General features: G+C 62.5%; 2 protein-coding genes across 22 annotated transcripts in view; one reads left to right on the forward strand and one right to left on the reverse strand.

Annotated features, from left to right (window-relative positions):
* ADCK5 (aarF domain containing kinase 5) overlaps window positions 1-4892 on the forward strand; it is an 18814-nt gene extending 13922 nt beyond the window's left edge. For 4 of the 18 annotated variants that reach the window (XM_060287638.1, XM_030876133.2, XM_070044022.1 and 1 more), the window contains exons 2-12: window positions 2334-2409; window positions 2528-2723; window positions 2813-3145; window positions 3223-3354; window positions 3423-3506; window positions 3588-3669; window positions 3749-3827; window positions 3924-4015; window positions 4077-4329; window positions 4419-4535; window positions 4621-4891. In XM_060287638.1, coding sequence (XP_060143621.1) covers window positions 2384-2409; window positions 2528-2723; window positions 2813-3145; window positions 3223-3354; window positions 3423-3506; window positions 3588-3669; window positions 3749-3827; window positions 3924-4015; window positions 4077-4329; window positions 4419-4535; window positions 4621-4726 — 1500 coding nt within the window. In that variant the 5' untranslated portion in view covers window positions 2334-2383 and the 3' untranslated portion in view covers window positions 4727-4891. Of the gene's footprint in view, window positions 1-236; window positions 1005-2333; window positions 2724-2812; window positions 3146-3222; window positions 3355-3422; window positions 3507-3587; window positions 3670-3748; window positions 3828-3923; window positions 4016-4076; window positions 4330-4418; window positions 4536-4620 lie in introns of those variants that run through there. The other 14 variants (XM_060287632.2, XM_060287633.2, XM_030876120.3 and 11 more) reach the window with 10 other exon arrangements.
* Window positions 3916-20941, reverse strand: CPSF1 (cleavage and polyadenylation specific factor 1). 4 transcript variants are annotated; one of them, XM_060287628.2, is made up of 38 exons: window positions 20861-20941; window positions 20022-20180; window positions 13254-13281; window positions 13019-13161; window positions 12837-12917; window positions 12580-12731; window positions 12346-12492; window positions 12069-12208; window positions 11885-11995; window positions 11709-11802; window positions 11536-11623; window positions 11342-11464; window positions 11209-11260; window positions 11031-11125; window positions 10877-10951; window positions 10716-10796; window positions 10553-10642; window positions 10226-10336; window positions 9998-10139; window positions 9734-9912; window positions 9525-9661; window positions 9268-9442; window positions 8978-9184; window positions 8820-8909; window positions 8586-8729; window positions 8350-8502; window positions 7443-7559; window positions 7255-7345; window positions 7099-7183; window positions 6522-6663; window positions 6281-6433; window positions 6028-6204; window positions 5871-5937; window positions 5754-5801; window positions 5515-5670; window positions 5306-5394; window positions 5086-5224; window positions 3916-4991 (listed from the first exon to the last, which is right to left on the reverse strand). In XM_060287628.2, exons 2-38 carry the CDS (start codon window positions 20163-20165, stop codon window positions 4723-4725), a joined length of 4515 nt encoding a protein of 1504 aa, XP_060143611.1. In that variant the 5' UTR covers window positions 20166-20180; window positions 20861-20941; the 3' UTR covers window positions 3916-4722. The 4 variants fall into 4 exon arrangements, with proteins under 4 accessions (XP_060143611.1, XP_060143610.1, XP_060143612.1 ...); XM_060287627.1 differs by lacking the exon at window positions 20861-20941 and adding an exon at window positions 20261-20327; XM_060287629.1 differs by lacking the exon at window positions 20861-20941 and having other exon boundaries at window positions 9525-9658; window positions 20022-20313.
* Window positions 20942-22756: the final 1815 nt, after the last annotated feature.

Genomic DNA, 22756 nt, shown 5'->3' on the forward strand with positions numbered 1-22756 from the left:
GCCGTCCCATCCACCCTGAGGGCTTGTGTTCCACCATAAGGGAAAACTCTGTCCTCCCACGTGTTCCTTCCTCTTGCTTGCGTCAGTCTGGACGGGGACATTTTACTCCGAGGGCTGCTCTCACTCAGCATCAGTGCTGTGTAGTTGCTGAGACTGGGTTTGGCTCATAGGAGGAGCCCCTCCACCTGGCTTTTAGGACCCTTCTCTCACTTTTTTTTTTTTTAATATTTATTTAGGCTGCACCGGGTCTTAGTTGCAGCACACAGGATCTTTAGTTGCGGCACGCAGACTCTTAGCTGTGGCATGCATGCAGGATCTAGTTCCCTGACCAGGGATGGAACCCGGGCCCCCCGCATTGGGAGCATGGAGTCTTAACCGCTGCAGCACCAGGGAAGTCCCCCTCACCCTTCTCTCTTTAAAAAAAAATATATATTCATTTATTTATTTATTTTTGGCTGTGTTTGTTGGGTCTTCGTTGCTGTGCGCGGGCTTTTCTATAGTTGGCGGCAAGCAGGGGCTACTCTTCGTTGCGCTGTGCGGGCTTCTCATTGCGGTGGCTTCTCTTGTTGTGGAGCATGGGCTCTAGGCACGTGGGTTCAGTAGTTGCAGCACGCGGGCTCAGTAGTTGTGGCTCACGGGCTCTAGAGCGCAGGCTCAGTAGTTGTGGCGCACGGGCTTAGTCGCTCTGCAGCATGTGGGATCTTCCCAGACCAGGGCTCAAACCTGTGTCCCCTGCATTGGCCCGCGGATTCTTAACCGCTGAGCCACCAGGGAAGCCCCTGACCCTTCTCTTTTAATCTCCAGCATCTGACTGTAAATTGTTTCAAACATACAGCAGAGCTGGTGAGTCTGGCTTTTATCAATAGCATCTCGGAACCCTTCCAATGCCCTCCGTCCTTTGAGCATTTTACTCCAGCTGGCAGCACAGTCACTCCAGGCTCAGCCTTGGAAGCAGCCAGTCTCCCGATGGTTCTTCGGGATGGAGCAGGGGCTCGGGGGCCACGGTGAGGATGCCGGTGTGCTCGCCACTCTGGGCTGTCTGCCCCAGGCTCCTCCATGGACAGGGGCTGCGGGTGTGCGTGCGTGTGTGGCTGTGAGCACACACGCCCAGGGCCATATGTTTGCTTCTGTGGGCAGCCATCGACGGCAAACCCGCTCTTCCATTTCCCACACGGGTCATTCTGGTTTTCTCCCTTTCTGTGTCTGTAACTCCTTCTCCAACTGGGAGAAGCCCGGCTCCCCTTGTCCCTAATTTACTGACCTGTTAGCTAGGCCACCCCGAGTATAGCCATCACCCCACTGCCCTCACCTGCACCCCTACCCTCACTCCTGTGCAGACCTTGCATTAGCTTTTGGACGAATTATTCAGGAAGGAGGGCAGCTCCTCTTTGGGTCTCAGGGTGCTCAGAGAAATCCTGTCTCCTTGCTCACCCTGCCTCACACAGACAGCCCTGTTTGCTTCCTGTGTCAGGCTGGGGTGGGTGGGACAGACCCAGTTCGTGGCACTCAGTCTGGGCTGACCTCATTGCTCTAAGACACCGGTCCCTACAGCTGCTGGGAGGGCAGGAAGCCTGTGCAGGATCCGGCAGCCTCTTCCTTCCCACCTTTTCATCCTGGCCCCTCGCGGCGGAGGGGCTGGAACAGGATATGCTGGGGCGGGCGGAGGCTTGGCCTGCACCGGGGCCCCGAGAAGCAGGAGCCCCACACCCTGCTCGTGACGGTTTGAGGGGCTGGGGTCTGCGGCACTGGAGGCCTGGGTTCTGGTCCTGGATCCTCCCTTCTCCAGACCCAGGGCCGCCTTGTCCGTAGCCTGGGGCGTGGGAGTGAGCGAGGACCCCTGCCCACACCAGAAGGCCTGGGCCTGCGGGACTTCCCAGGGCTGTGCCCTCAGCCGGGAGAGCAGGCCCCAGCTCTGGGGTTTGAGCCCCAGGGGCTCCTGTCCACTCCAGTCGGAGTGCAGAGGAGACAGGACCAGTGGTGCAGGGGGGCCTGAGCGAGGGCATGTCCACAGACGGAGCAGCCATTGCAGCTGTGCTGGCTCGTGGATGGATTTTCTTGTGTAACAAGTGTTATCAAAGGATGAAAAGAGCACGCCCGCTTGTTAGGGCCCGAGGCCTCCGTTCCCATCCCAGGCGCCCCTGGGTGCACGTTCAGGGGCTGAGGGGTGGTGTGGATGCAGGATGCCCAGTCCACAGCCCAGCGGCTGAGACTGACCTGCTGGCCACGCAGTCCCGAGAGCCCAGCAGCCCCGCCAGGTGCTCACAGCGGTCCGGGGTGCTGGCGGGGATCTGAGGCGAGTGCCCGCTGGGGCTGAGGGCAGCCTGTGCCCACAGGTCTTTGAGGGTCGGCCTGCAGATCTCCCTGGACTACTGGTGGTGCACAAATGTCGTCCTGCGAGGGGTGGAGGAGGTTTGTTCCTGCGTCCTGGCCTGGCTGGTCCTGGCCTGCGGCCTGCGGGGATGGGGGTGCCCAGGTGGAGGTGCCCGCCCGCCCCCATCCCTTCCCTCTATACCTGTGGTCAGAACAGCCCGGGGTACTTGGAGGTGATGTCTGCATGTCACCAGCGGGCGGCTGACGCCCTGGTGGCTGGGGCCATCAGCAACGGGGGCCTCTACGTGAAGCTGGGCCAGGGGCTGTGCTCCTTCAACCACCTGCTGCCTCCCGAGTACATCAAGACACTGCGGGTGCTGGAGGACAGGGCTCTCACGCGGGGCTTCCGGGAGGTGAGCCCTTCTCGCGGGAGCGTGGAGGCAGGAAGCGGCCGCAGACTGCTCCGAGCCATGCCCCCCACCCCACCCCGCTGTCCTGCCAGGTGGATGAGCTGTTCCTCGAAGACTTCCGGGCCCCGCCCCACGAGCTCTTCCAGGAGTTTGACTACCAGCCCATCGCAGCAGCGAGCCTGGCCCAGGTGCACCGCGCCAGGCTGCACGACGGCACCGTGGTGGCCGTGAAGGTACGCGGGGCCCCCGCGGGGCGCCGCGGGGGGCATCCGGGCGCCGGTGGCCAGTCCTCCCTGCAGCCTCCCGTGCAGGTGCAGTACATCGACCTGCGGGACCGCTTCGACGGCGACATCCACACCCTGGAGCTCCTGCTGCGGCTCGTTGAGCTCATGCACCCCAGCTTCGGCTTCAGCTGGGTCCTCCAGGTAACCGTGGGGGCCCGAGGGGGCCGGGGGTGGGCCGCCTCCTGACCTGGACCTCCAGCTGCCCATGTGGCCCCCAGGACCTGAAGGGGACCCTGGCCCAGGAGCTGGACTTTGAGAATGAGGGCCGCAATGCCGAGCGCTGTGCACGGGAGCTGCAGCACTTCCGCTATGTCGTGGTGCCACGCGTGCACTGGGACGTGTCCGGCAAGGTGGGCTGGGTCCCCTCCTGGGCGGGGGTGTGCAGGCCTGCCGAGCTGAGGCACCTGTCCTCTCCCAGCGCGTGCTGACGGCGGAGTTCTGTGAGGGCTGCAAGGTCAACGACGTGGAGGCCATCAAGACCATGGGGCTGGCAGTGCGGGACGTGAGTGCTGCGGGCCGGGGCGGGGGAGGGTGCGTGTGCCGTGGGCCCAGAACGATGGCCTGTGGCCTGGCCTGTCCCCAGGTCGCGGAGAAACTGATCCAGACCTTTGCCGAGCAGATATTTTACACAGGCTTCGTCCACTCCGACCCCCACCCTGGCAATGGTAGGCAAAGGCCGCAGGGGGTGGGAGTCGGGTCTGGGGTCAGGGTGCGCCGGTGTGAGACGGCGCGCCCTGTTCCTAGTCCTGGTGCGGAAAGGCCCCGATGGGAAGGGACAGCTGGTGCTGCTGGACCACGGGCTGTACCAGTTCCTGGATGAGAAGTAAGCTGGGGGTGCGGGGGCTGGGTGGCCACACCCCGCCCTGCAGGCCGGCCTCCCCCCCCCCCCCCCCCGCCGCTCATTGCTGGGCCCCCCCAGGGATCGGTCAGCCCTGTGCCAGCTGTGGCGGGCCGTCATTCTGAGGGACGAGGCTGCCATGAAGGCGCACGCGGCTGAGCTCGGGGTGCAAGGTGAGGCCGGGGTGGGTGTGAGGCGGGGAAGGGGGCACAGCCCTGGCTCAGGCCCCCCCAGACTACTTCCTGTTCTCCGAGGTGCTCATGCAGCGGCCTGTGCGCCTGGGGCAGCTGTGGCGCTCACACCTGCTGAGCCGTGAGGAGGCGGCCTACATGCAGGACATGGCGCGGGAGCACTTCGAGGAGGTCATGGCCGTGCTCAAGGCCCTGCCGCGGTCCATGCTGCTCGTGCTGCGCAACCTCAACACCGTGCGCGCCATCAACACCACCCTGGGCGCCCCAGTGGACCGCTACTTCCTCATGGCCAAGAGGTGCCCACCCCCACCCTACCCCGCGCGTGCGCACAGCAGGAGGGGCGGAGGCGGGGCTGATGGCCTGTTGGTCGGTGGTCTCTGTGCAGCGCAGTCCGGGCCTGGAGCCGCCTGGCGGGCGCCACGAGCCAGAACACCTATGGTGCCAGCCTCCTGCGCCACATCAGGGTCATCTGGGAGTCGTTCAAGTTTGAAGTGGCCCTGAGGTGAGCAGGCGCGCGGGGTCCGAAGGGTGGGTAGCCAGGGCCCACCCCCCCACCAACCTGCGACCCTTTGATACCCCCGTCCCAGGCTGGAGACCCTGTCGATGCGGATCACTGCGCTCCTGGTCCGAGTCCTGGTCCACCTGGGCCTCATGCCCAAGACCAAGGGGCTGTACGAGTACCTGGAGATCTAGGGAGCCCCGGCAGGAGGACCACAGAGCTCGCCCCACTGCAGGCTGAGGGGCCGGCCAGGGCCAAGGCACAGAGGCCTAAGAAAGACCTGGGGGCACTGGAGTGACTGTGGCCTGGAGTTGGGCCTGCAATGACCACATGCTCTTCTCAAATCAAACAAATGTTTTTCTTTGTGCTTTGTACAAAAGTGGGGTGGGGAAAGTGGCAGTATCCAGGGGTCTAGAAGTGGGCAGTGACTCGGTCCGTCTCCAACAGGTCGTCCAGGATCTGTGGGGAGAGAGGTGGGTGAGGGCAGGGGGCAGGGGGTGGGGGGGGGTGGTGGCTGGGGGCACGTGGAGGGGCAGGGCGGCGGGCAGCTCACGATGTCGGGTGTGGTGCCAATCTTCTTGGCCAGCTCCCCGCGCTCCATGGTGCTCAGGTACAGGTAGCGGTTGAGCAGCTCCCCATCCAGGACGTTGCGCACCGCATTCTGTAGGACGCGCCGGTCCACGTGCAGCATCCTGGGGGTAGGCACGGAGGCAGTGAAGAGTCGGGACAGATGCGGGGTGGTGGGAGAGGGGGGCGGGGGGCGGCAGGCTCACCGGAAGGCACGCGGGTTGAGGCCGGCGTGGTGGGGCAGCATGGTGGTCAGTGCGTTCTGCAGCATCAGCAGCCGCCGGTAGGTCTTCTCCTGCATGGGCAGCAGGAGGCCGATGCCACCGTCCAGTGTGGCTAGAGCGGACACGGTGTGAGCCCCGTGGACCCCCACCACACCCCACTGCCACCTTAACCCCCTCTGCCCCACGCTCACCAAACCACGTGATGTGCTTATTCTCCCACACAACGGACTTCTTGCTGGGCCCTTCAGCAGCCCCCCGGCAGGGGGTCCTCCAGAACGTGTTCACGTGGGCGCCCACGTGGAAGTCCGCCCGGCGCAGCAGCCGCATGCCCCCGAAGCTCTCCTTGGCTGGGCCAGAGGGACCTCAGGTCACTGCCTGCCCGGCCCCATGCCCGACCCCCTGCCCAGGAGCGGGTGGAGGGGGCACTCACCTTCTGGCAGGTACATGTAGACCATGAGGTTGCGGTCACGGTCGGACACTAGGGAACAGAGCCCACAGTCAGCCCCAGCCCCAGTGACGTCCCGGGGACCCCAGCCCCCGTGCTCACCCAGGAAGCCCAGCTGTGCACTGTCCACCATGAAGTCCACGCTGTACACTTCCAGGGGTTTGGCGTCCTAAGGACGGGAGGGGAGGGGAGGGACGGACGTCAGGGTGGGCCTGGGGCAGCACTCACCCACCCGCCGTGCAGCCCAGCCCCTCAGTACCCGGGACACGAGGCTCAGCGTCTTGCTCTCCTCCTGGTAGCGCAGCAGCGAGATGCTCTTCATGACGTCCGCGGCCAGGATGAAGTTCTTGACGCTGATCATCTGGTGGATGTAGAGCTGTGTGTCGATGAAGGCCATGCCTGTCAGCTCGCTGGCCCGCAGGCTCCACAGGAAGATCTGGGGGGTGGGAGGGGTGGGCGGTGAGTGGTGGGCGGTGAGTGGTGGGTGCCGGGGTGGGCGGAGAGGGGCAAACCTTCTGGCCGATGGCCGACACCAGGTGGCCGTTGCAGTGGCACAGGGCAGTCACGGGCCCCTTCTGCTCCTTCTCGTACAAGACCTTGAACTTGTTCTTGGTCAGGGGCTGGCCGGGCTCGGGCACCACCTCGATCACGTCCATGATCAGGATCTGTCAGGGAAGGCGGGTGGGTGATTCCCAGGGGCTGCGTGCAGGCCGCTGGGCACTGCCTGCCTCCCACCCCCTGCCGGCCGCTTACCCGCCCTCGGCACGTGACCTCCTCCCCTTGCATGAGGCAGGTCCCGGCGGCTACGTAGCCCTTGAGGCCCGACACGGTTTCCTCACTGCGCAGCGACACCGTCTTCATGCAGGTCACGTGCTCCCACTCCTCTAGCTCGATCCTGCATCAGCCCAGGTCAGGACAGCAGCCCAGGTCAGGACAACTAGCCCAGGTCAGGACAGCTGCCCAGGTCGGGACAGCTAACCCAGGTCGGGACAGTTAGCCCAGGTCGGGACAGGAGCCCAGGTCGGGACAGGAGCCCAGGTCGGGACAGCTAGCCCAGGTCGGGACAGCAGCCCAGGTCGGGACAGCAGCCCAGGTCGGGACAACTAGCCCAGGTCGGGACAGCAGCCCAGGTCGGGACAGCAGCCCAGGTCGGGACAGCAGCCCAGGTCGGGACAACTAGCCCAGGTCGGGACAGCAGCCCAGGTCGGGACAGCAGCCCAGGTCGGGACAGCAGCCCAGGTCGGGACAACTAGCCCAGGTCGGGACAACTAGCCCAGGTCGGGACAGCTGCCCAGGCCAGCCACCAGCCCCGACCTGGGCCCAGCCTCACCTGGCGTTGGGGATGGCCTCCCAGCTGACCGGGGAGATGAGCTGGATGGAGAAGGCCTCCTGCTGAGGGTGGATGTAACGGTCATCTGCACGGACAAAGGGGTGACAGTCAGGGAGGGTGGCCCCGAGAACGGGCCCAGCCTGGGGCGCCTCGCACCTCTCTCAATGGTCTCAAACTCCTTCTCCTCGCCCGTCATGCGCGGGATGCGGGTGCACGGCGTGTTGGTGCTGGTGGCAACGGCATACACCTGGTGGGGGGAGGGCGGGGAGGGTGTCACATGCCAGAGGCCAGGCCCCCAGGCCCCAAAGGTCGCTGGTGCGGTGGGGTGGGGGGCGGTGTCAGACCTTGGACTCCACATGGTAAGCCACATAGTGGGCCGTGCAGCGCAGCGGGATCTTCCTGACAGGCCACGGGGCATCGTAGGACAGGTAGGCAGGCAAGACACTGATCCTCAGCTCGCCCTGGGTGGGGCAGGGAGTTAGCGAGGGCTGGCACACCCCAAAGGCCAAGCCGATGAACCCAGGCCTCCAAGGGCTCCCTTGGGTCAGCCCTCAGCTCTGCTGGAATGGGTGGCGAGAGACCGCAGCGTCCAGGCAAGGCCTTGGAGAGACCACGGCCCACTGTCCTGTGCTTTGTGGGCTTCCCATCCCTTCAGCCAAGCTCGCCCAGGGCTGGGACACTGGCCACAGCTGTGGTCTGGGCCGGGACAAGGGAAGAGCCAGGCTCAGGGGGTGCTGGAGGCTGCAGGCAAAGGGTGGGCGGCACACACACAGGCCACGCCAGGGTCTGCACAAACAAGCACGGGTGCCCTGCCGGGGCCCCGAGCCAGTTTCCTCCGCCCACAGTTGTAAGCACACCAGCACCTACAAAGCACCTACCACGTCACCATCACTGAGTCCTCAGAGTGCTGACACCTTGGTGACAGGTAAGGAAACTCAGGTTCAGAGAGGGTGAGCATCTCACCCAGTCACACAGCTTCTAAGGGGCAGAGCTGGGGTCCAAGCCAGCAGAGCAGTGACTGGACCCTGGTTGCCCAGGCGGGTGCCCTTGTGGGCTACAGCCTCCAGTCCCGACCTCCCCAACTGGGCCTTGGCTCCCACCACCCTCTGGACACCCCCTGACTCTCCATTCCAGGGTGCCCCCATCCCGAGCCACTGAGGGCCTCTTTTCTGGGGCCCCAGCACCTGGTCCTGCTTGGGCAGCATCGGCGAGCGTCAGAGAGCCAGGCTGGGCTGCATGGGGCCTCCCTACCTGTCTGTTGAAGTACAGGAAGCCGCGGGGGCAGTTGACGTTGTGGAATGGGGCGAAGGAGTCGATGGGGCCATCGATGCCCATGGGGTGCAGCCGCAGGGCCCCCCGGCCAGTCACCAGGAGCCAGTGGGGCGAGGGGCCGCAGATGAACACCTGGGGGCAGGCAGTGTGAGGAGGCTGCTGGGGCCGGAGCCCTGTCGGCCGCAGCCCAGGCTCCCTTGGAGCCGCCAGCCTACCCCCGAGTAGCCGTAAATGTCCTCAAAGTAGCGGAACCGCGCCACACGGCCTCGGGCCCCGGCACCCTCCTCAGCGCTGCCACCTTCGGCCTTCTTCTTGGACGGCTTTGGCTTCTTCTCTCGGAAGTTGATGCTGTGCGGGACCTGGGGGGGCGCCGCGGCCGTGAGGGCCACGTCCTCCCCGCACCCCTGCTCCACACCCTCCCCACACCCAGCAGAGCCCAGACGCTGCACCTTCTTGAAGCGAACTTTGAGGTTCCCCTGGCCGAGCTGTGAGTCGTGGGGGAAGGCCTCGTACACGAGCAGCTCCTGGTCCACGTGCACCTGGGGGCGGGCGGGTCGTCAGGGGCGGGGGCTGCGCAGAGCCCGGGGGCGGGCGGGGCCACACTCACCAGCAAGTAGGGCCTGCGCTGGCGGCTCCCCAGCGCCACCAGCAGCACCTCCTTGACGAGGGGCAGCTCGCCCTGGCGCGTGGCCTCCTCCTTCCGGGCCTCGCCCTGGGTGGTGGGCTGACCAAAGGAGCTGTCCACCAGGACCCGCTGCCCCACAGGGAAGTTCTTCACCAGGAACACCAGCCGCCAGTCGGGGAGCTGGTAGATCTGTGGGGACAGCAGCAATTAGCTGGGCGGGGCGGGGCACGAGCGGGGGACGGGGGCCACGCTGGACACGGGGCGCCACGCACCTCCATAGTTCCGTTCTCCCGCACCAGCAGGCACCAGTGGGTGGGCTCAGCCCGGAAGGGGGTGGGGTCCCGGTCGGCGGGGGGCTGGCTGCTCCTGCGGGCCTCCTCCTTGCTGGGGCTGAAGAGGGAGCCCGAGTCTCCGTAAAGCATCTCCTCCTCGTCATCCACCGTGGGGCTGGGGGCCAGCAGACACGTCAGTCACGGGCAGCCTGCCCCAGGGACCCCGGCCCCAGCCTGCAGCCCAGCCCCCCACACACCTGGTCTCTGAGCCCTGGCACTCGGCCTCTGAGCCGCTGCGGCCGCCCAGCTCGTCGCGGGCCCCACCCAGGCGGCTCTCGGTGGTGAACAGGCCGCTGACGTCCCGGTACACGCAGAGCGTAATCACCTTGGACTGCTGCGGGGATAGGGGGGCTCAGTGGGGGGGGCGGGGGGTCAGCCGGCCCCAGGGACGGAGGAGGGAGCCTACGTGGTGCAGCGGGGGCTTGTGCAGCGCCAGGCGGTGGTGGCGGCCCCCGTACGAGTCACTCTTGAGCAGGAACATGGTGACGTGGCCCTCGGCACTCATGATGACCACGTAGGGGTCGGCCACGGCGCACTGCACGATGGGGGAGCCCAGGTCCACGGGGATGAAGTGCAGCTGGTTCACTGTGGACACAGGCTGGTCAGCAAAGGGCAGTCGGCACGCACCAGCCCCGGACCCCATCCTGCCTGCCCGTGTGGCCCGGCCCACCTCCTTCCAACAGGCGGATGCCGAGTGGCGACACTTGCACGATGTAGCGATTGTCCCCGACGTTGCCAGCAAAGACTGTGGGGCCCTGCGTGGCAAAGCCGCTGGTGTCCAGCTCCATGATCTCCTGCCCCGTCTGTAGGATCTGTGGGTGACGGTGGGTGATGGTGGGTGAGGTGCAGCCCCCACCAGCGGCCCCCCCGCCCCAGGCTGCCGGGCGGGCCCCATCACCATGGTGGAGTCTTCCCGGCTCAGGATAAGGAACCCGTGTCTCCGCCCATCGTCATCTGCTTCGGGGGCGCTGGGCTCCTGCTCCGCCCCCTCCCCCTTGGTGCTCTCCTCCTGTGAAGGCAGACGGAGAGCAGGAATCCCACCGCCCAGCCCCAGGTGCCCGGAGCGCCGAGCCAGAGCAAGCCCGTGGCCAAGCCCGCCTGAGCTGCAGATTGTCAGAGCCAGTGCTGGGACCGGCAGCCTCTGGGCCACCCACACACGGGCCAGGTGGGCGGCAGCTCTGGGCCCCCGCACCGCCCAGGCCTCGCCAACCTGGGGCGCACCTACCTGCTCCTTCCGCACAGGGGCGATGACTGTCCACATGTCATAGCAGCCAGGAAGCTCAAAGGTTGTCACCACCTGGGGCCGGATGCTCTTCTGGAAGGACACGAGGGGTGTCGGCAAGCGCACCCGGGCCCGCCAGGAGGCGCCACCCCTGCCCCCCACACACCTGCAGCACCGACAGGGCCCCGTTCTTCCCGTAGCCGGAGCACACCACGATCTCCAGGTCTGGCTCGGGACTGTTCTGAAACTGCATGGCGGGCAGGGGGGTGAGGACGGCAGCTCCCTGCTGCGCAGCCTGCCCCCACCACCTCGCCCCCGAGCGGGCACCTCTTCAGAAAGGAAGGCGGGCTCGCCCATGGCGGCGTTGGCACAGGGTCCGATGTTGAGGATGCTGTCACACACCTGCGGGCACAGCAGTGGTCAGGCGGGCAGGCGGGGCAGGCGGGCCGGCAGGCGGTGACCCCTCTATGCCCAGGCTCACCTCAAAGGAGTAAGTGGCCAGCTGTGTGCCTGACTGGGCCTCGCTGCCGTACACCTCAATCTCGTCCACCTCGTCCTGCGGCACTGACTTGCCCCCTACAGCATGTGGAAAGGCCACCTGAGCCCACCTGGCTGCCCAGTCCAGCCCCCGCCCTCGGCCCTCACCTCACGGCCCTCACCTGACCAGCCCGCTGTGGCGTCCACGCGCTTCTTCTTGGAGGGCGGCTCCTCCTGTGAGGCAGGTGGGGTGGTGAGCAGCCCCCGAGGCCGCCCCGCATGGGAGGGCAGCGTCCCCACAGTCCCCGCACCCACCTTGTCGGCAACCTCCCGGGCGGTGCCGGCCGGGGGCTCCTGCAGCTTTTCCGTGTACTTGAGGAGCAGGGAGTTGCCCAGGCGAGAGCCAAGGAACAGGTATCCGGGCTCCATGGTGACCATCTGAAGGCAGGACGGGGGTGAGGGCGGGGCCCAGTCCGGACCCGGGGCCGCCCCCCCGAGACCCCACTCACACTAGTGGTGAGGACGCTGGCGGCGGCCTTGTCGAAGTGGAAGGCGCGGACGCTGCGCATGCCGTCCGTGATAAGCGTCAGCACGTAGCTGCCGGGAGGGACACGCTGAGCTGGCGTGGGGGACCCACACCACCCGCCAGAGAGGACGGGGCTCCCTGGAGTGGGAGACTCACATCTCGCCGCCCTTGAGGGAGATGACCATCTTGTCGTAGGAGATGAAGGCTGCCTGGGCACAGTCCAGGGTGATCCGCACGCCCTCCTGGGTGCCTGTGGTGGGGAGTCAGCCAGACCCAGCAGCCTCCCGCCCCTCCCCCCCCACACCCCTCGGCCCCGGCACCCCGACACTCACGCAGGGGGAAGGCAGTGGTGCCGGTGGTGAGGCTGTTGAGGGCCACGCCGTAGGGGGGGACGCTCTGGTTCAGGTACAGCAGCGAGTTGACAGCAAAGACCACCACCCCGCCTGGAGGTGGACACGCTGGTGGGTGGGGCCCAGCGCTCTCCATACCCACCCCCTCCAAGCAGCCCCACCTCACCTATGGGCTTGGGCACGGCAAGGGCCTGGGTGCAGTCAAAAGGCAGGCTGGTGAGGGACCAGATGACAGGGTGGACCTTCTGCGTGATGTTCAGCGAAATGGCCACGATGGAGCACGTGTCCTGCCGCACAGCCACCCGCCTGGGACCACGACAGCGCGTCAGTCCCCAGTCCCGCCCCACAGAGACTCGCCCAGCTCCTCCCTCCCTCCCTCCCCTGGGGCGGGCCTCTCCCCGGGTCAGGGCCACAGCCATGGCCACAGCAGCGCAGGACCTCACCCAGGCCAGGTCTGGTTGGGCTCAAACAGGATGAGCAGGGTGGGCTCGTAGTAGCCGTGCAGGAACTGCAGGTCAACAATGTTGAGAAGCTTCTCGTCCAGGGCCCTCACGTCAATGATGTAGCTGGGCAGGAAGCTGGACCTCTGCCTGGGGGCAAAGGGCTTCAGCTGGGGAGGGGTACAGGGAGGGAACCCCGGCTCGGCAGCGCCTTGCCTCCCCTGCCCGGGCACTCACCCCTCACCCACGAGCCCCTCGTGCTCCTCAGCCAGGCTCTCCCTCCGGAAGGGAAGGACCACCAGCCGCGTGCCGTAGATGAGCATGGCCGCGCAGCGCCCGTCGGGGTCCACGCGCACCCGCGGCGTGTGCACGTTCTGCACAAAGCCGTCCTGCAGGGGAGGGGCATCAGGCAGGCCCTGGCAGGGGACCCCACGGGGAGCCAGGGGGCGGGGCGAGGCAGGGGTGGGGCGGGGCAGGGGCGGGGCTAGGCCTACCCGCAGCTCAGGCTCCTCAAAGTAGTGCAGAGACAGGGTCTTGAGATCGTGGGTGCCCGGGTCGTACTCCACTACCGACAGCTGGGGGCGGCAGGTCAGAACCGGGCCCGCCCACCGCAGCCCCCCCCCCGCCCGGCTCCCGCCCCCACTGCCCCCCCCCGCCCCCCGCTTCCCACTCCCACCTTGGCATCCTTGAAGCTCAGGAGCAGGGCATCCCTCTTGGCGCCCGCCAGCTGCACACTGGCCATGGACATGACGTTGCCGAAGAAAGAGAAGGAAGCCACCAGCTCCAGCTTTTCCCGGTGCTCCCGGTGGGCCTTCCCCTCTGCGGAGAGCCAGTGGGTAGGGATCTGGGCCGCGTGCCCCAGCTGCCAACCCCCAGGTGCGTGGCCAGGCAGCCACCCTGCGCTCACTCACCTGCGCTCCTGTCATTCTTGGTCGGCACCTGTAGGAGGGAGAAGGAGGGAGGACAGTGAGGGGCCCACCTCATGGAGGGACAGGAGAAGACCACCCAAGGCCGGCCCTGCAGCCAGGAGCCCCACGGGGCTCGCCACAGTGGAGCGTGCGACCAGACACTGCTGGATACGGCCGTGCCCACAGACTCACACTGGCATCTGGGGTCCCCAGCCCGCCCCAGGGCTCCTCCTCAGGAAGCTCCCCACCCAGCTTCCCCAGCAGCCGTCCCGACACGGGACGCTCAGGGTCAAAGGATGGACAGCACTCTCTGTGCATCCCCAACCCACCCCAGACTCACCCTGGGCCCAGCCATGGCTGCCACCAGCTGCCAATGACTCGTGATTGCTATGAAGAAGGAACCCCGGCTCTGCTGACATGCCGGGCGCACCCCTGAGCCCGAACTGGGCGTGACGGTGACCCCAACACAGGGCTATGGCCCTTGCCCCATCTGTGTCCTACCGACTACCTTCCCCAGGGCAGGAGGGTGTCTCCAAGTGAGCCTGGCGACACTTGAAAGGATACTACACCACAACCAAGTTGCTATTCCAAGCATACGAAGTCAGTTTACCACAAGAATGCCCATTGCTACAAGCTACCAAAGTCTCAAAATTAAGGAAAAAATCATGTATTGTTTCCAATGGATATGAAAAGCATTTGCTAAAATTTAGAGCCATTCACGATAGAAATTCTTACTAACCCAAGAATACAACTTCCGTAATCAAATAAAGGTCATCCACAGTAAATCTATAACGAGTGTCGCACGTGAACTACAATGTGAAATGAGGACTGGGCCTGGACAGCCTCTCCCCTCGCCAGACACGAGGTCAAGACCCAGAGACCAACTGCGATTCTGTACAGACGCAAGACACGGAGTAAAAACGTAAATCCATTGTAAGAGACATAGGGACACACTCAAATGGTCTAACGCACCACTGGCAACACAGAAGGACGACGGAGGAAGGAAAAGGACAGAACCCATAACTGAAGAAATGACCAAAAATATTCCGCTAAGAAGCATCGGCCTACAGATTCAAGGCCAGCCAGCGCGTCCCGAAGCAGAGGGTAAATGCAAAGCACGTCGCAGCTGAGGGACAGGAAACCAAAGACAAGGACAAGTATCGTAACCGTGGTCAGAGGCAGAAAGAGAGAACACCTTCATACAAACTCATACTCAGGGGCTTCCCTGGTGGTCCAGTGGTTAAGACCCCGCGCTCCCAATGCAGGGGGCCCTGGTTCGACCCCTGGTCGGGGAACTAAGATCCCATACGCGTGCCACAACTAAAAAGCCCGCATGCCGCAACGAAGACCCCACGTGCCGCGAGTAAGGCCCGGTGCAGCCAAAGTAAGTAAACATTTTAAAAAACAAACTGATTTTCAACAGAAACTACAGAAGCCAGTGCTTTAATGTGATGAAAGAAAAAAGTCAACCTAGAATTCTAAACCCAATGAAAATATCCCTCAAAAGGGAAGTTGAGGGCTTCCCTGGTGGCGCAGTGGTTGAGAGTCCACCTGCCCCGGTCCGGGAAGATCCCACATGCCGCAGAGCGGCTGGGACCGTGAGCCATGGCCGCTGAGCCTGCGCGTCCGGAGCCTGTGCTCCGCGACGGGAGAGGCCACAACAGGGAGAGGCCCGCGTACCGCAAAAAAAAAAAAAAAAAGGGAAGTTGAAATAAAAACGTTTGCAGACAAACAAAAGTGGAACAAGTTCACTGACAGTAGAAACTCTTCAAGAATTGCTAATGGAAGGTCTTCAGGCTGAAGACCCCAGAGGATAAAAAAAGGCTACAACCTACTGAATAGAATAAGAATCCACGAGCCTGTGGTGTTATAAAGAAAGGAATGAATACAGGGAGAAAGGAGAGCCCACCAAGAAGGTAGCAGAGAGGGTGGGGTCAGGAAAAGCACCACAGTCGCGTCACCGTCACCATGGACGCTGACAAACACAATCACTGCTGCTGAAACTGGAAGAGGAAGGTCTGAGCAGTAAGACGGCACTTACCGTCTCAAAGTCCCAACATCCCAGTGGGAGAGCTGGCGGGCTGCTCACCCCACCGAGCCACCTGCGGCAGCACCCAGGGACTGTACCAAGGAGCACCACAGGACGCGCTGGCCAGGTGTGACCAGGCCTGAACCACACCAGCACCGGCATCCCGGTTCCGACCACTGGCCTGTGGTTCTGCAGAGACTGTGGTATTGTCTGAACACACGTGACATGCTGACCTCTAGCAGCCACGGGGTCCCTGCCTGCAACTTATCCTCCAGGTCCAGGAAAAAAAGACAGAGATACGGCACAATGTTCACCTTTGGGACCCTGGGTGAGTGCACGCAGGAAATCTTTGTGCTTTTGCAACTTTTCTGGGTCCGAAATTATGTAAAACCGAAGTGCTAACGACAGCAATAATGTTCTGCAGAGCTTCTAACCTACGCAGGGGCAAAACCTGTGACGACAGAACAAAGCGTGGGGGTCAAGAGGATAAAGGGTTACAAGGACTCCGTGTTGTTTGGGGAAGCTCAGTGGAGCCAGATTGTAATACACCACAGAGACCTGTTGCGGCCTCAAAGGTACCAGCTAATTAGAAAATAATGCAGCCTTCCCTGGAGGCGCAGTGGTTGGGAGTCCGCCTGCCAGTGCAGGGGACACAGGGTCGAGCCCTGGGCCGGGAAGATCCCACATGCCGCGGAGCAACTAAGCCCATGCGCCACAACTACAGAGCCTGCGCTCTAGAGCCCGTGCGCCACAACTACAGAGCCTGCGTGCCTAGAGCCCGTGCACCACAACAAGAGAAGCCACCGCAATGAGAAGCCCGCGCACGCAACAAAGAGTAGCCCCGGCTCGCCGCAACCAGAGAAAGCCCGCGCACAGCAACAAAGACCCGACACGGCCAAAAATAAATAAATAAAATATAAATTAATTTTTTTAGAAATTCTTAAAAATAAACAAAATTACGCATTCTTGATTTGACTCTTCCATGTAAATCTCAGAATCAAGACTATGAAATCTTACAAGAAATCTTATGGCAACTTTGAGAAAAAGGACATGGTTTTTGGATTCATCTGAAGAGGGTATGACATCTCTACAATATCGAGACTTCCCATCCATGATACATCTTCTATTTACTTGAGACCGTGCTTAATTTCAAGGAAGTGCTATCCACTTTCTTTCCTCCCAAAGGTCACAGCTGCCCGGCCCTGCAAAGCAGCGAGACCTGCTGCTCCCGCAGCTGCCTGGGGTCTGCTTCCCCCAGGACTGAGGGACCAGACACACGCCCCACCCCCACCATCTGCTCCCCACTCTCTCCTTCCCTCCTGTCACCACGGCAGCCCCTGCACTCGCACTTGATTCCTTGGAGCAGACGGAGGACAGCCTCCAGAGGGGGCTTCCCACCCGCTCTTGAATCCGGGCTGGGGGTGGTGCTCTGAAGGGCCGTCAGTGACAAAAGGGATGCTGTGCCCCCAGGGTCTGGCCCTGGCCACGAAAGCAGCTCAACTACCTCAAGGCCGCCTGCCACGAAAACCAAGCCAGCCACGTGGAGAGAAAGGGGAGAGACGTGCCCTTCAAGTCACCCAGACAGGACCCAGAGCTCACAGAGCAGAGGCCAGGCGTCCCCACGGTCCCTGCTGTGCCACCCAAGCTCCCGGCCGCCCACAGGTGTGCCACCCTGGCGACAGCGCTGTCTGAAGCTCCAGGGCAGGCTGTCCCACAGCAGTGACTAGGCTGACCCCCAACACGCTCACCCCCCCGAGGACTCCCCCCAGCCCGCACTGCATCTCCGGCTCCCACACACTCCACTCTCTGGTGTAAGAGTAGGCAAACTTTCCTATGAAGGGCCGGGAAGTATCTGATTCAGGCTTTGCAGCCGCATCTAGTCTGTCAAGGATCTTCTTGGAATCGTTTACAGCCCTTCAGAGGCATGCGAGCTCCCCTGGATCTTGGTGGGCTGAGAGTGGGCTGTGCGGGGGGCCCTGCACAGGCAGCTCCTTCCCTTCAGAGAAAAATGTGCCGTCTCACTCCCCTTAAAAAGTCCTGCTCTTCCTACCAGTTTCTGCTCCATTTCTTCTCTTCCCTTTGCGCAAACCTCTCCCAGGGAGCTGTCTCTGTCCACTGGTGCTGACCCTCCTCCTGCACCAGGCTCTTGGCCTCACTGGCCCGCACCCCTGCCTGCCACCAGACTTCCTCGTCGGGGTCACCAGGGGCCTCCAGGCCTCAGGACCCACCTGAGGCTCAGAAACATGGGAGCCAGCATCAGGTCCCCAAACGCTGCCCTCCCTCGGCCGCCAGAACACTCTCTGGCTTGGCTGCCACCTCCCTGACCAAGCCGTCCCGACCCATCCACGCCTTCTTCTCTTCGTCCCACCCCTTGATGCTGGGGCGCCCCAGGGGCCATCTTCGGGGTGATCGCAACCTGCTGCTACCGCGTCTAAACACCACCCACAGGCTGCAGACCCCAACCCTTCCTGGACATCGACTCCGGCTGTGGAGTGAGCACCTCAAAGTGCCTGTGGTGGGCCCAGCGGCTCCCTGCGCTGGAGGTCCACGGGGCCCTGACCACTTCTAGATCAGGTTACAAAAGACATGGGGCTTCCAACCCGGCAGACTGAGCCGTCCTCGGGGAGGCTGTGTGTGGTGCGCAGCCCTGTGGAGAGGCCACACGGTGAGGAACCGATGCCTCGAAAGAAAGCAGAAAACACAACCCCAGTGGGGCCTTCAGAGGACGGCGACCCCAGCCGACGTCTCACTGCAGCCCAAGAGACCCTGTCGGGGCCGCTCCCGGCTTCCCACCCCGAGACCCTGTGAGGCAGTGCCCGCTGCTTCACGCTGCTGAGCTTTGGGGCACCTTGTGATGCAGCAACAAGTGACTCCTACGATATCCAAAATGAGCTCCTGACCCCAGTCCCTACGCCCTCCCTGCAGCCTTCTCCCTTCTCAGGTGCCCTGCAGGCGCTCAGACCGAAATTCCAACCCAGGCAAAGCCTCGACCCTGAAGAGCCTCGGCATCGCCCTGGGCTCCTCTCCCCTGCCCACCCCACATCCCTCCGTCCTGACCCAGGCGCTTCCTGCCACCTCTAGCACCCGCTGCTCCTCCGCACAGCGGCCACAGCGACCCTGGGAGACACCGTCTGGTCAGCTCGCTCCTCTGCCCAAACCTTAACTCCCCATCTGCCTCAAGTCACCACTCAGTTCCCACAATGGCCCAGACGGCCGCGGTGCCAATGCCCCACCCCTGGCCCGTCACCCCTCTGACCCTCTGCTCTCACCGGCTCACTCCTCCCTCCCTCTCCGCCGCTGGGCTGGTCCCGGAACACTGGCCCCTTCTGCCCTGGGACCTTCGGCTCTGCCTGGAAGCTCTTCTCCCCACACCATCCTCCTGGCCCACTCAAATCTCACCTCCAAGGAGGGGAGCTTTAGGCCACGCCTGGCTCCATCCCATCCTGCTGGGGGGCGCAGGCACTTTCGCCTCCAGCATGTGACGTGCCGGCAGCGTGTGGTCCGCCCCCCCAGCCAGAACCAGAGCGCCACCCCGGCGGTGGCGCTCTGAGGCAGCGCTCACCGACCCCTCCCAAGATGCTGTGAACCCGTTTGTAAAGCACATAACAATGTAAAAACTTCCAGCCTGTCTCTGCAAGTTGACTGAAAACCCGTCTCAGATTTAGTAACAGCAAAGATCCTCCTGTTCAGTGTGAAACCATATATATTTATTTGCAAAATTTCTTTTTCAGTTTTGACTGAAATTTTGACAAAAGCCAAGTACTGACCTCAAAACTGCTGTAGCGCAAAAGCTTAAACTAAGATTTTTTAATGACACGTATTCAGTCGCAAAGCTCTCACATCCTTGTATATTTCACTTGCTTTGTCACGTGTGAATTAATACAACAGTACACACGTTTAACACAAAACAAACACCCATGTCCTGAGGTAGGTCCCCAGGAAGGTGGCGTCCTCCTGGCTGCCCTCTGGCCCTGTCCACCTGCTGCCCCGCAGACGACAACCCCTCCCACCCCACCTCCACTCTGCACCCCAGTCCAACCCCTCCCCCCTCCCCCCCCTCAATTACTTCTGGCCTGCGCACAGGCCTTCCTTCTGCCTGGAACCTACCCCCTCCCCATCCTTGCGCCTGGCTCTTACTCCCGGCTCCTACTCCCCCTTCAAGAACAGATGAGAAGCCGCCTCCTGCAAGAAGTCCCCCTGGACCAAACCTCACACCTCCGGCAACCAAAGCACCCCTGTATCTCCTCTACTGATGGGTTCATCACACTTTACCGACCTCCGACCCACACCTACACCCAGCCTTGTTCTCTTTGCCAGGAAAGTTCTTCCCCCAACAAACTCCTACTCTGCCTAAAACAGGCTCCTCTGATCACTCATTCTCTCCTCCATTTCCTCAGCTGCCCCTTCTGCAGGCTGCAGTGTGTCTACAGGTGTGTTCGCACGTGTGCATTTGGTCAGCGGGTGTCCTCCTGCCCCAAGTTTTTGCAGGTTTTGTTCACTACTGCATCGCTACCACCTAGCACACAGCAGGTGTTCACGTAATTTGCTAAAAAGACGAAAGAGCAAATGAGACGCGCAGGGCAGGCCTCTGATCCCGCCAGGCGTGGGAAGAGGTGGAGGAACGTGGCAGCGAAGAGAACAGGCTCTGGACACAACCAACCACGGGGCCCGTCTGGCCTGCCTCTCCGTCTGTACCGGGCAACCCTCCCGCGTGGCGCTGCGGTTGGAGCGGGCCTACCTACCTCGGCGTCGCGGTTGAGGCGGTACACGTAGAGCTGCGATGTCCCGGCCACCACGAGGTTGCGCTCGCTGTTGTTAAAAAAGTTGCAATACATCGAGAACTCGAGGCCGGTGGGCGGATGCGCCTGCTTGTATACGGCGTACATGGCGCCGAGCCCGAGCTGCACAGGGCCGGAAGGCGACAAGATGAGCCGGGCCGCCGGCGCACGACCCCAGGACCGCCCGCCCGCCGGCCACCCACCTAGCAGTTGGAGCCGGGTGGCGGGGGACCCGTACGGCAGCGAACACGGTCCGGAAGGGCCCGGAAGCCGCGCGCCGAGGTTCCGTGTTTCTGCGCTTGCGCAGTGCCGCCAAGGCGCAGCTGCCGCGGGGGCGACAGCGGCCCCTGGTGGTCTGGGGCGGCCTCGAGGCTCCGCCTCCGGAGCCCCGAAAACCGAGCTCTCTCAAGATCCAGAGTCCCACTGCGGGCGAACGCAGGAGCGGGTTGGAAGCTGGGCGGGGGCTGAGGCGGCTCAGAGCCGCTGGTCAGGGCCCTGCCCGCCCCAGGACCTCAGAATGGGGTCACCGCTGAGGGTCTCGCCCGCAGGAAGAGGCGAGGTCTTAGGCGCCCTGCCGGGTGCCGAAGCCCAGCTCAGCCAGACGAGCCCTCGCAGTGTGGAGGCCGGGAGGGCAGGGACCCCCGGACATAAACACTCGCCAGATTACGCCCCGGCAGGTGCCGCTACTGTGGCGGACGCCCGACTAGTCCAGGGAGAGCTTCCTGGAGATGCCGTGTCCCGTCCCTGCTCAGTGATCCCCCGCAGAGCGACCCCCCCACCCCCTCCAAAACACGCGTACTCACGACGCACGGCCCTGACTGGCACTGGCGGTCGCGTAGCTGCCGGTGGTCCCGCCGGTCCCTCTACGAGCCCCTCCCCGCAGAACGGCGCTTTTCGCGCCTCTTGCCCACTGCTCCCTCCCGAGGCCTGGCACAGTCGCCCACTTCAAGGGCCTTGGAGCCAGGACCATGCACAGCTAAGCAGTCCTCTCCTCACTTGGCAGGGACTCGCCCTAGGTACCCGCGAACAGGTCTGGGATTTAGAAACAGAATTTTTTTTTTTGGCCCCCCCGCGCGGCTTGCGGGATCTTAGTCCCCCGACCAGGGATCAACCCGGGCCCCTGCAGTGGGAGCGCGGAGTCCTAACCCCTGGACCGCCAGGGAAGTCCCAAGAAACGGAATCTTAGGAAATAAAACAAGAAAGTATAGTCACAGCCGAGAAAATGGCATAGAATATGTGTTCATGTTGCATCCAGATGTGCTCACTTGCTCATTTCAGCAACACGGCTTCAAATCTGGACCCTTGAGTGGTGGACAAAGGGGTCACTTGGATGCCTGGGCAGGTGTGTGACCCCTAAGTCACAGCAAAGCTCTTTAAAAGTCATAACAAAACTGAACCCTGAAAAGAGGGGTAGGCTGGGGCAGAGCTTACCCTGAGCAGGAGAGAACACCCGCAGCCCATTTCTCGAGGAGCCCCGCGCCCTTTCCTAGAATTCCTGCGAAGTGTAATTGTGTCAGCCGAGCCTTTGTGGGGAGCCTGCCTCCCATACTTGCTATTTTATGTAATGTGTTTATATGTATTTGTAGATGTGATAGAAGTCTTGGGGGAGTGGGGGCCAGCTGCTACTCTCCCCACTCAAGCCCCTTCTTGCTGTAGCAAAATAAGCGCCCTATTCCCCTTTTCCCTTCAGGCCTTCTATTAATACATAGCCCCCTGGCAGGCTGGTTTAAGGCAGTTTGGGTATTGGGGTCAGGTACCAATGAAGAATCACGACTTACCTCGCTCCCTTGTAAACCATTATTTGAGTTTTCGTCCTCGTGTAATTACTTTATTCCTTGATTTTTTTTTTTTTTTTTTTTTTTTTTTTTTGCGGTACGCGGGCCTCTCACTGTTGTGGCCTCTCCCGTTGCAGAGCACAGGCTCCAGACGCGCAGGCTCAGCGGCCATGGCTCACGGGCCCAGCCGCTCCGCGGCACGTGGGATCTTCCCGGACCGGGGCACGAACCCGTGTCCCCTGCATCGGCAGGTGGACTCTCAACCACTGCGCCACCAGGGATGCCCTATCCCTCGATTTTTGAGAAACTGGTCCTTTTGTCATTTGTCATGTTTCCCTCCCTCCAAATCTTGATCTGGGAATAGCAGAGATATAGCCCCCGCCCCACCCCCACCCCTGCCCAACATAAAAGTGGTACCTGTTTGTCTCCATACAGAGCAGGGACTTCTGCTTCTGTTCTGGTCTTGACCCCAGAGACATGCCTTCCTCCGGCTGACCATTTTAAAATAATCTGAATTCACACTCAGAGATATTCAGCCTGTCAGCCCCAGAGACCTGCCTTCCTCTGGCTGACCACTTTTAAATAATCTGAATTCACACTCAGAGATATTCAGCCTGTCAGCTCTCCTTTTAAAAAATCAAAGATATGCTTTTGTCTCAGTGAAAGCATGTCTCCAAGCAAAGGCTCCTCTATTCCGGTCGTCCTGAACCAGGTGGGTGACTGCTTCAGAGGTTTTCTCTTTTGCCCAAACTCCACCTAATAAAGTTCTGATAGCATGGAAAAAAAAAAAAAAAAGATAACAAAAACTGTAGCCAGAGCCACGCTGAGGGTGTACTAGAGGAGGGAGCAGGGGCAGAGGTGGGGTTGTGGCCAGAACACTAACTCTCCTCGTCCAAGTCAGATGGGCATAGTCATGGCACCCAC

The sequence above is a fragment of the Globicephala melas genome, chromosome 17 (genome assembly GCF_963455315.2).
Source record: "Globicephala melas chromosome 17, mGloMel1.2, whole genome shotgun sequence".
Classification (NCBI taxonomy): Eukaryota; Metazoa; Chordata; class Mammalia; order Artiodactyla; family Delphinidae; genus Globicephala; species Globicephala melas.

Excerpts from the sequence above, each read along its gene's own strand:
- CPSF1 (XM_060287628.2), bottom strand. The coding sequence starts at position 20,165 with ATGTACGCCGTATACAAGCAGGCGCATCCGCCCACCGGCCTCGAGTTC. Across the intron at positions 12,918-13,018 it reads TGAGCTTCAAGGATGCCAAG|CTGTCGGTAGTGGAGTACGA; the intron begins GTGGGAGTGGGA and ends TGCCGCCCCCAG. Across the intron at positions 10,337-10,552 it reads CCCCTGTGCGGAAGGAGCAG|GAGGAGAGCACCAAGGGGGA; the intron begins GTAGGTGCGCCC and ends CTGCCTTCACAG.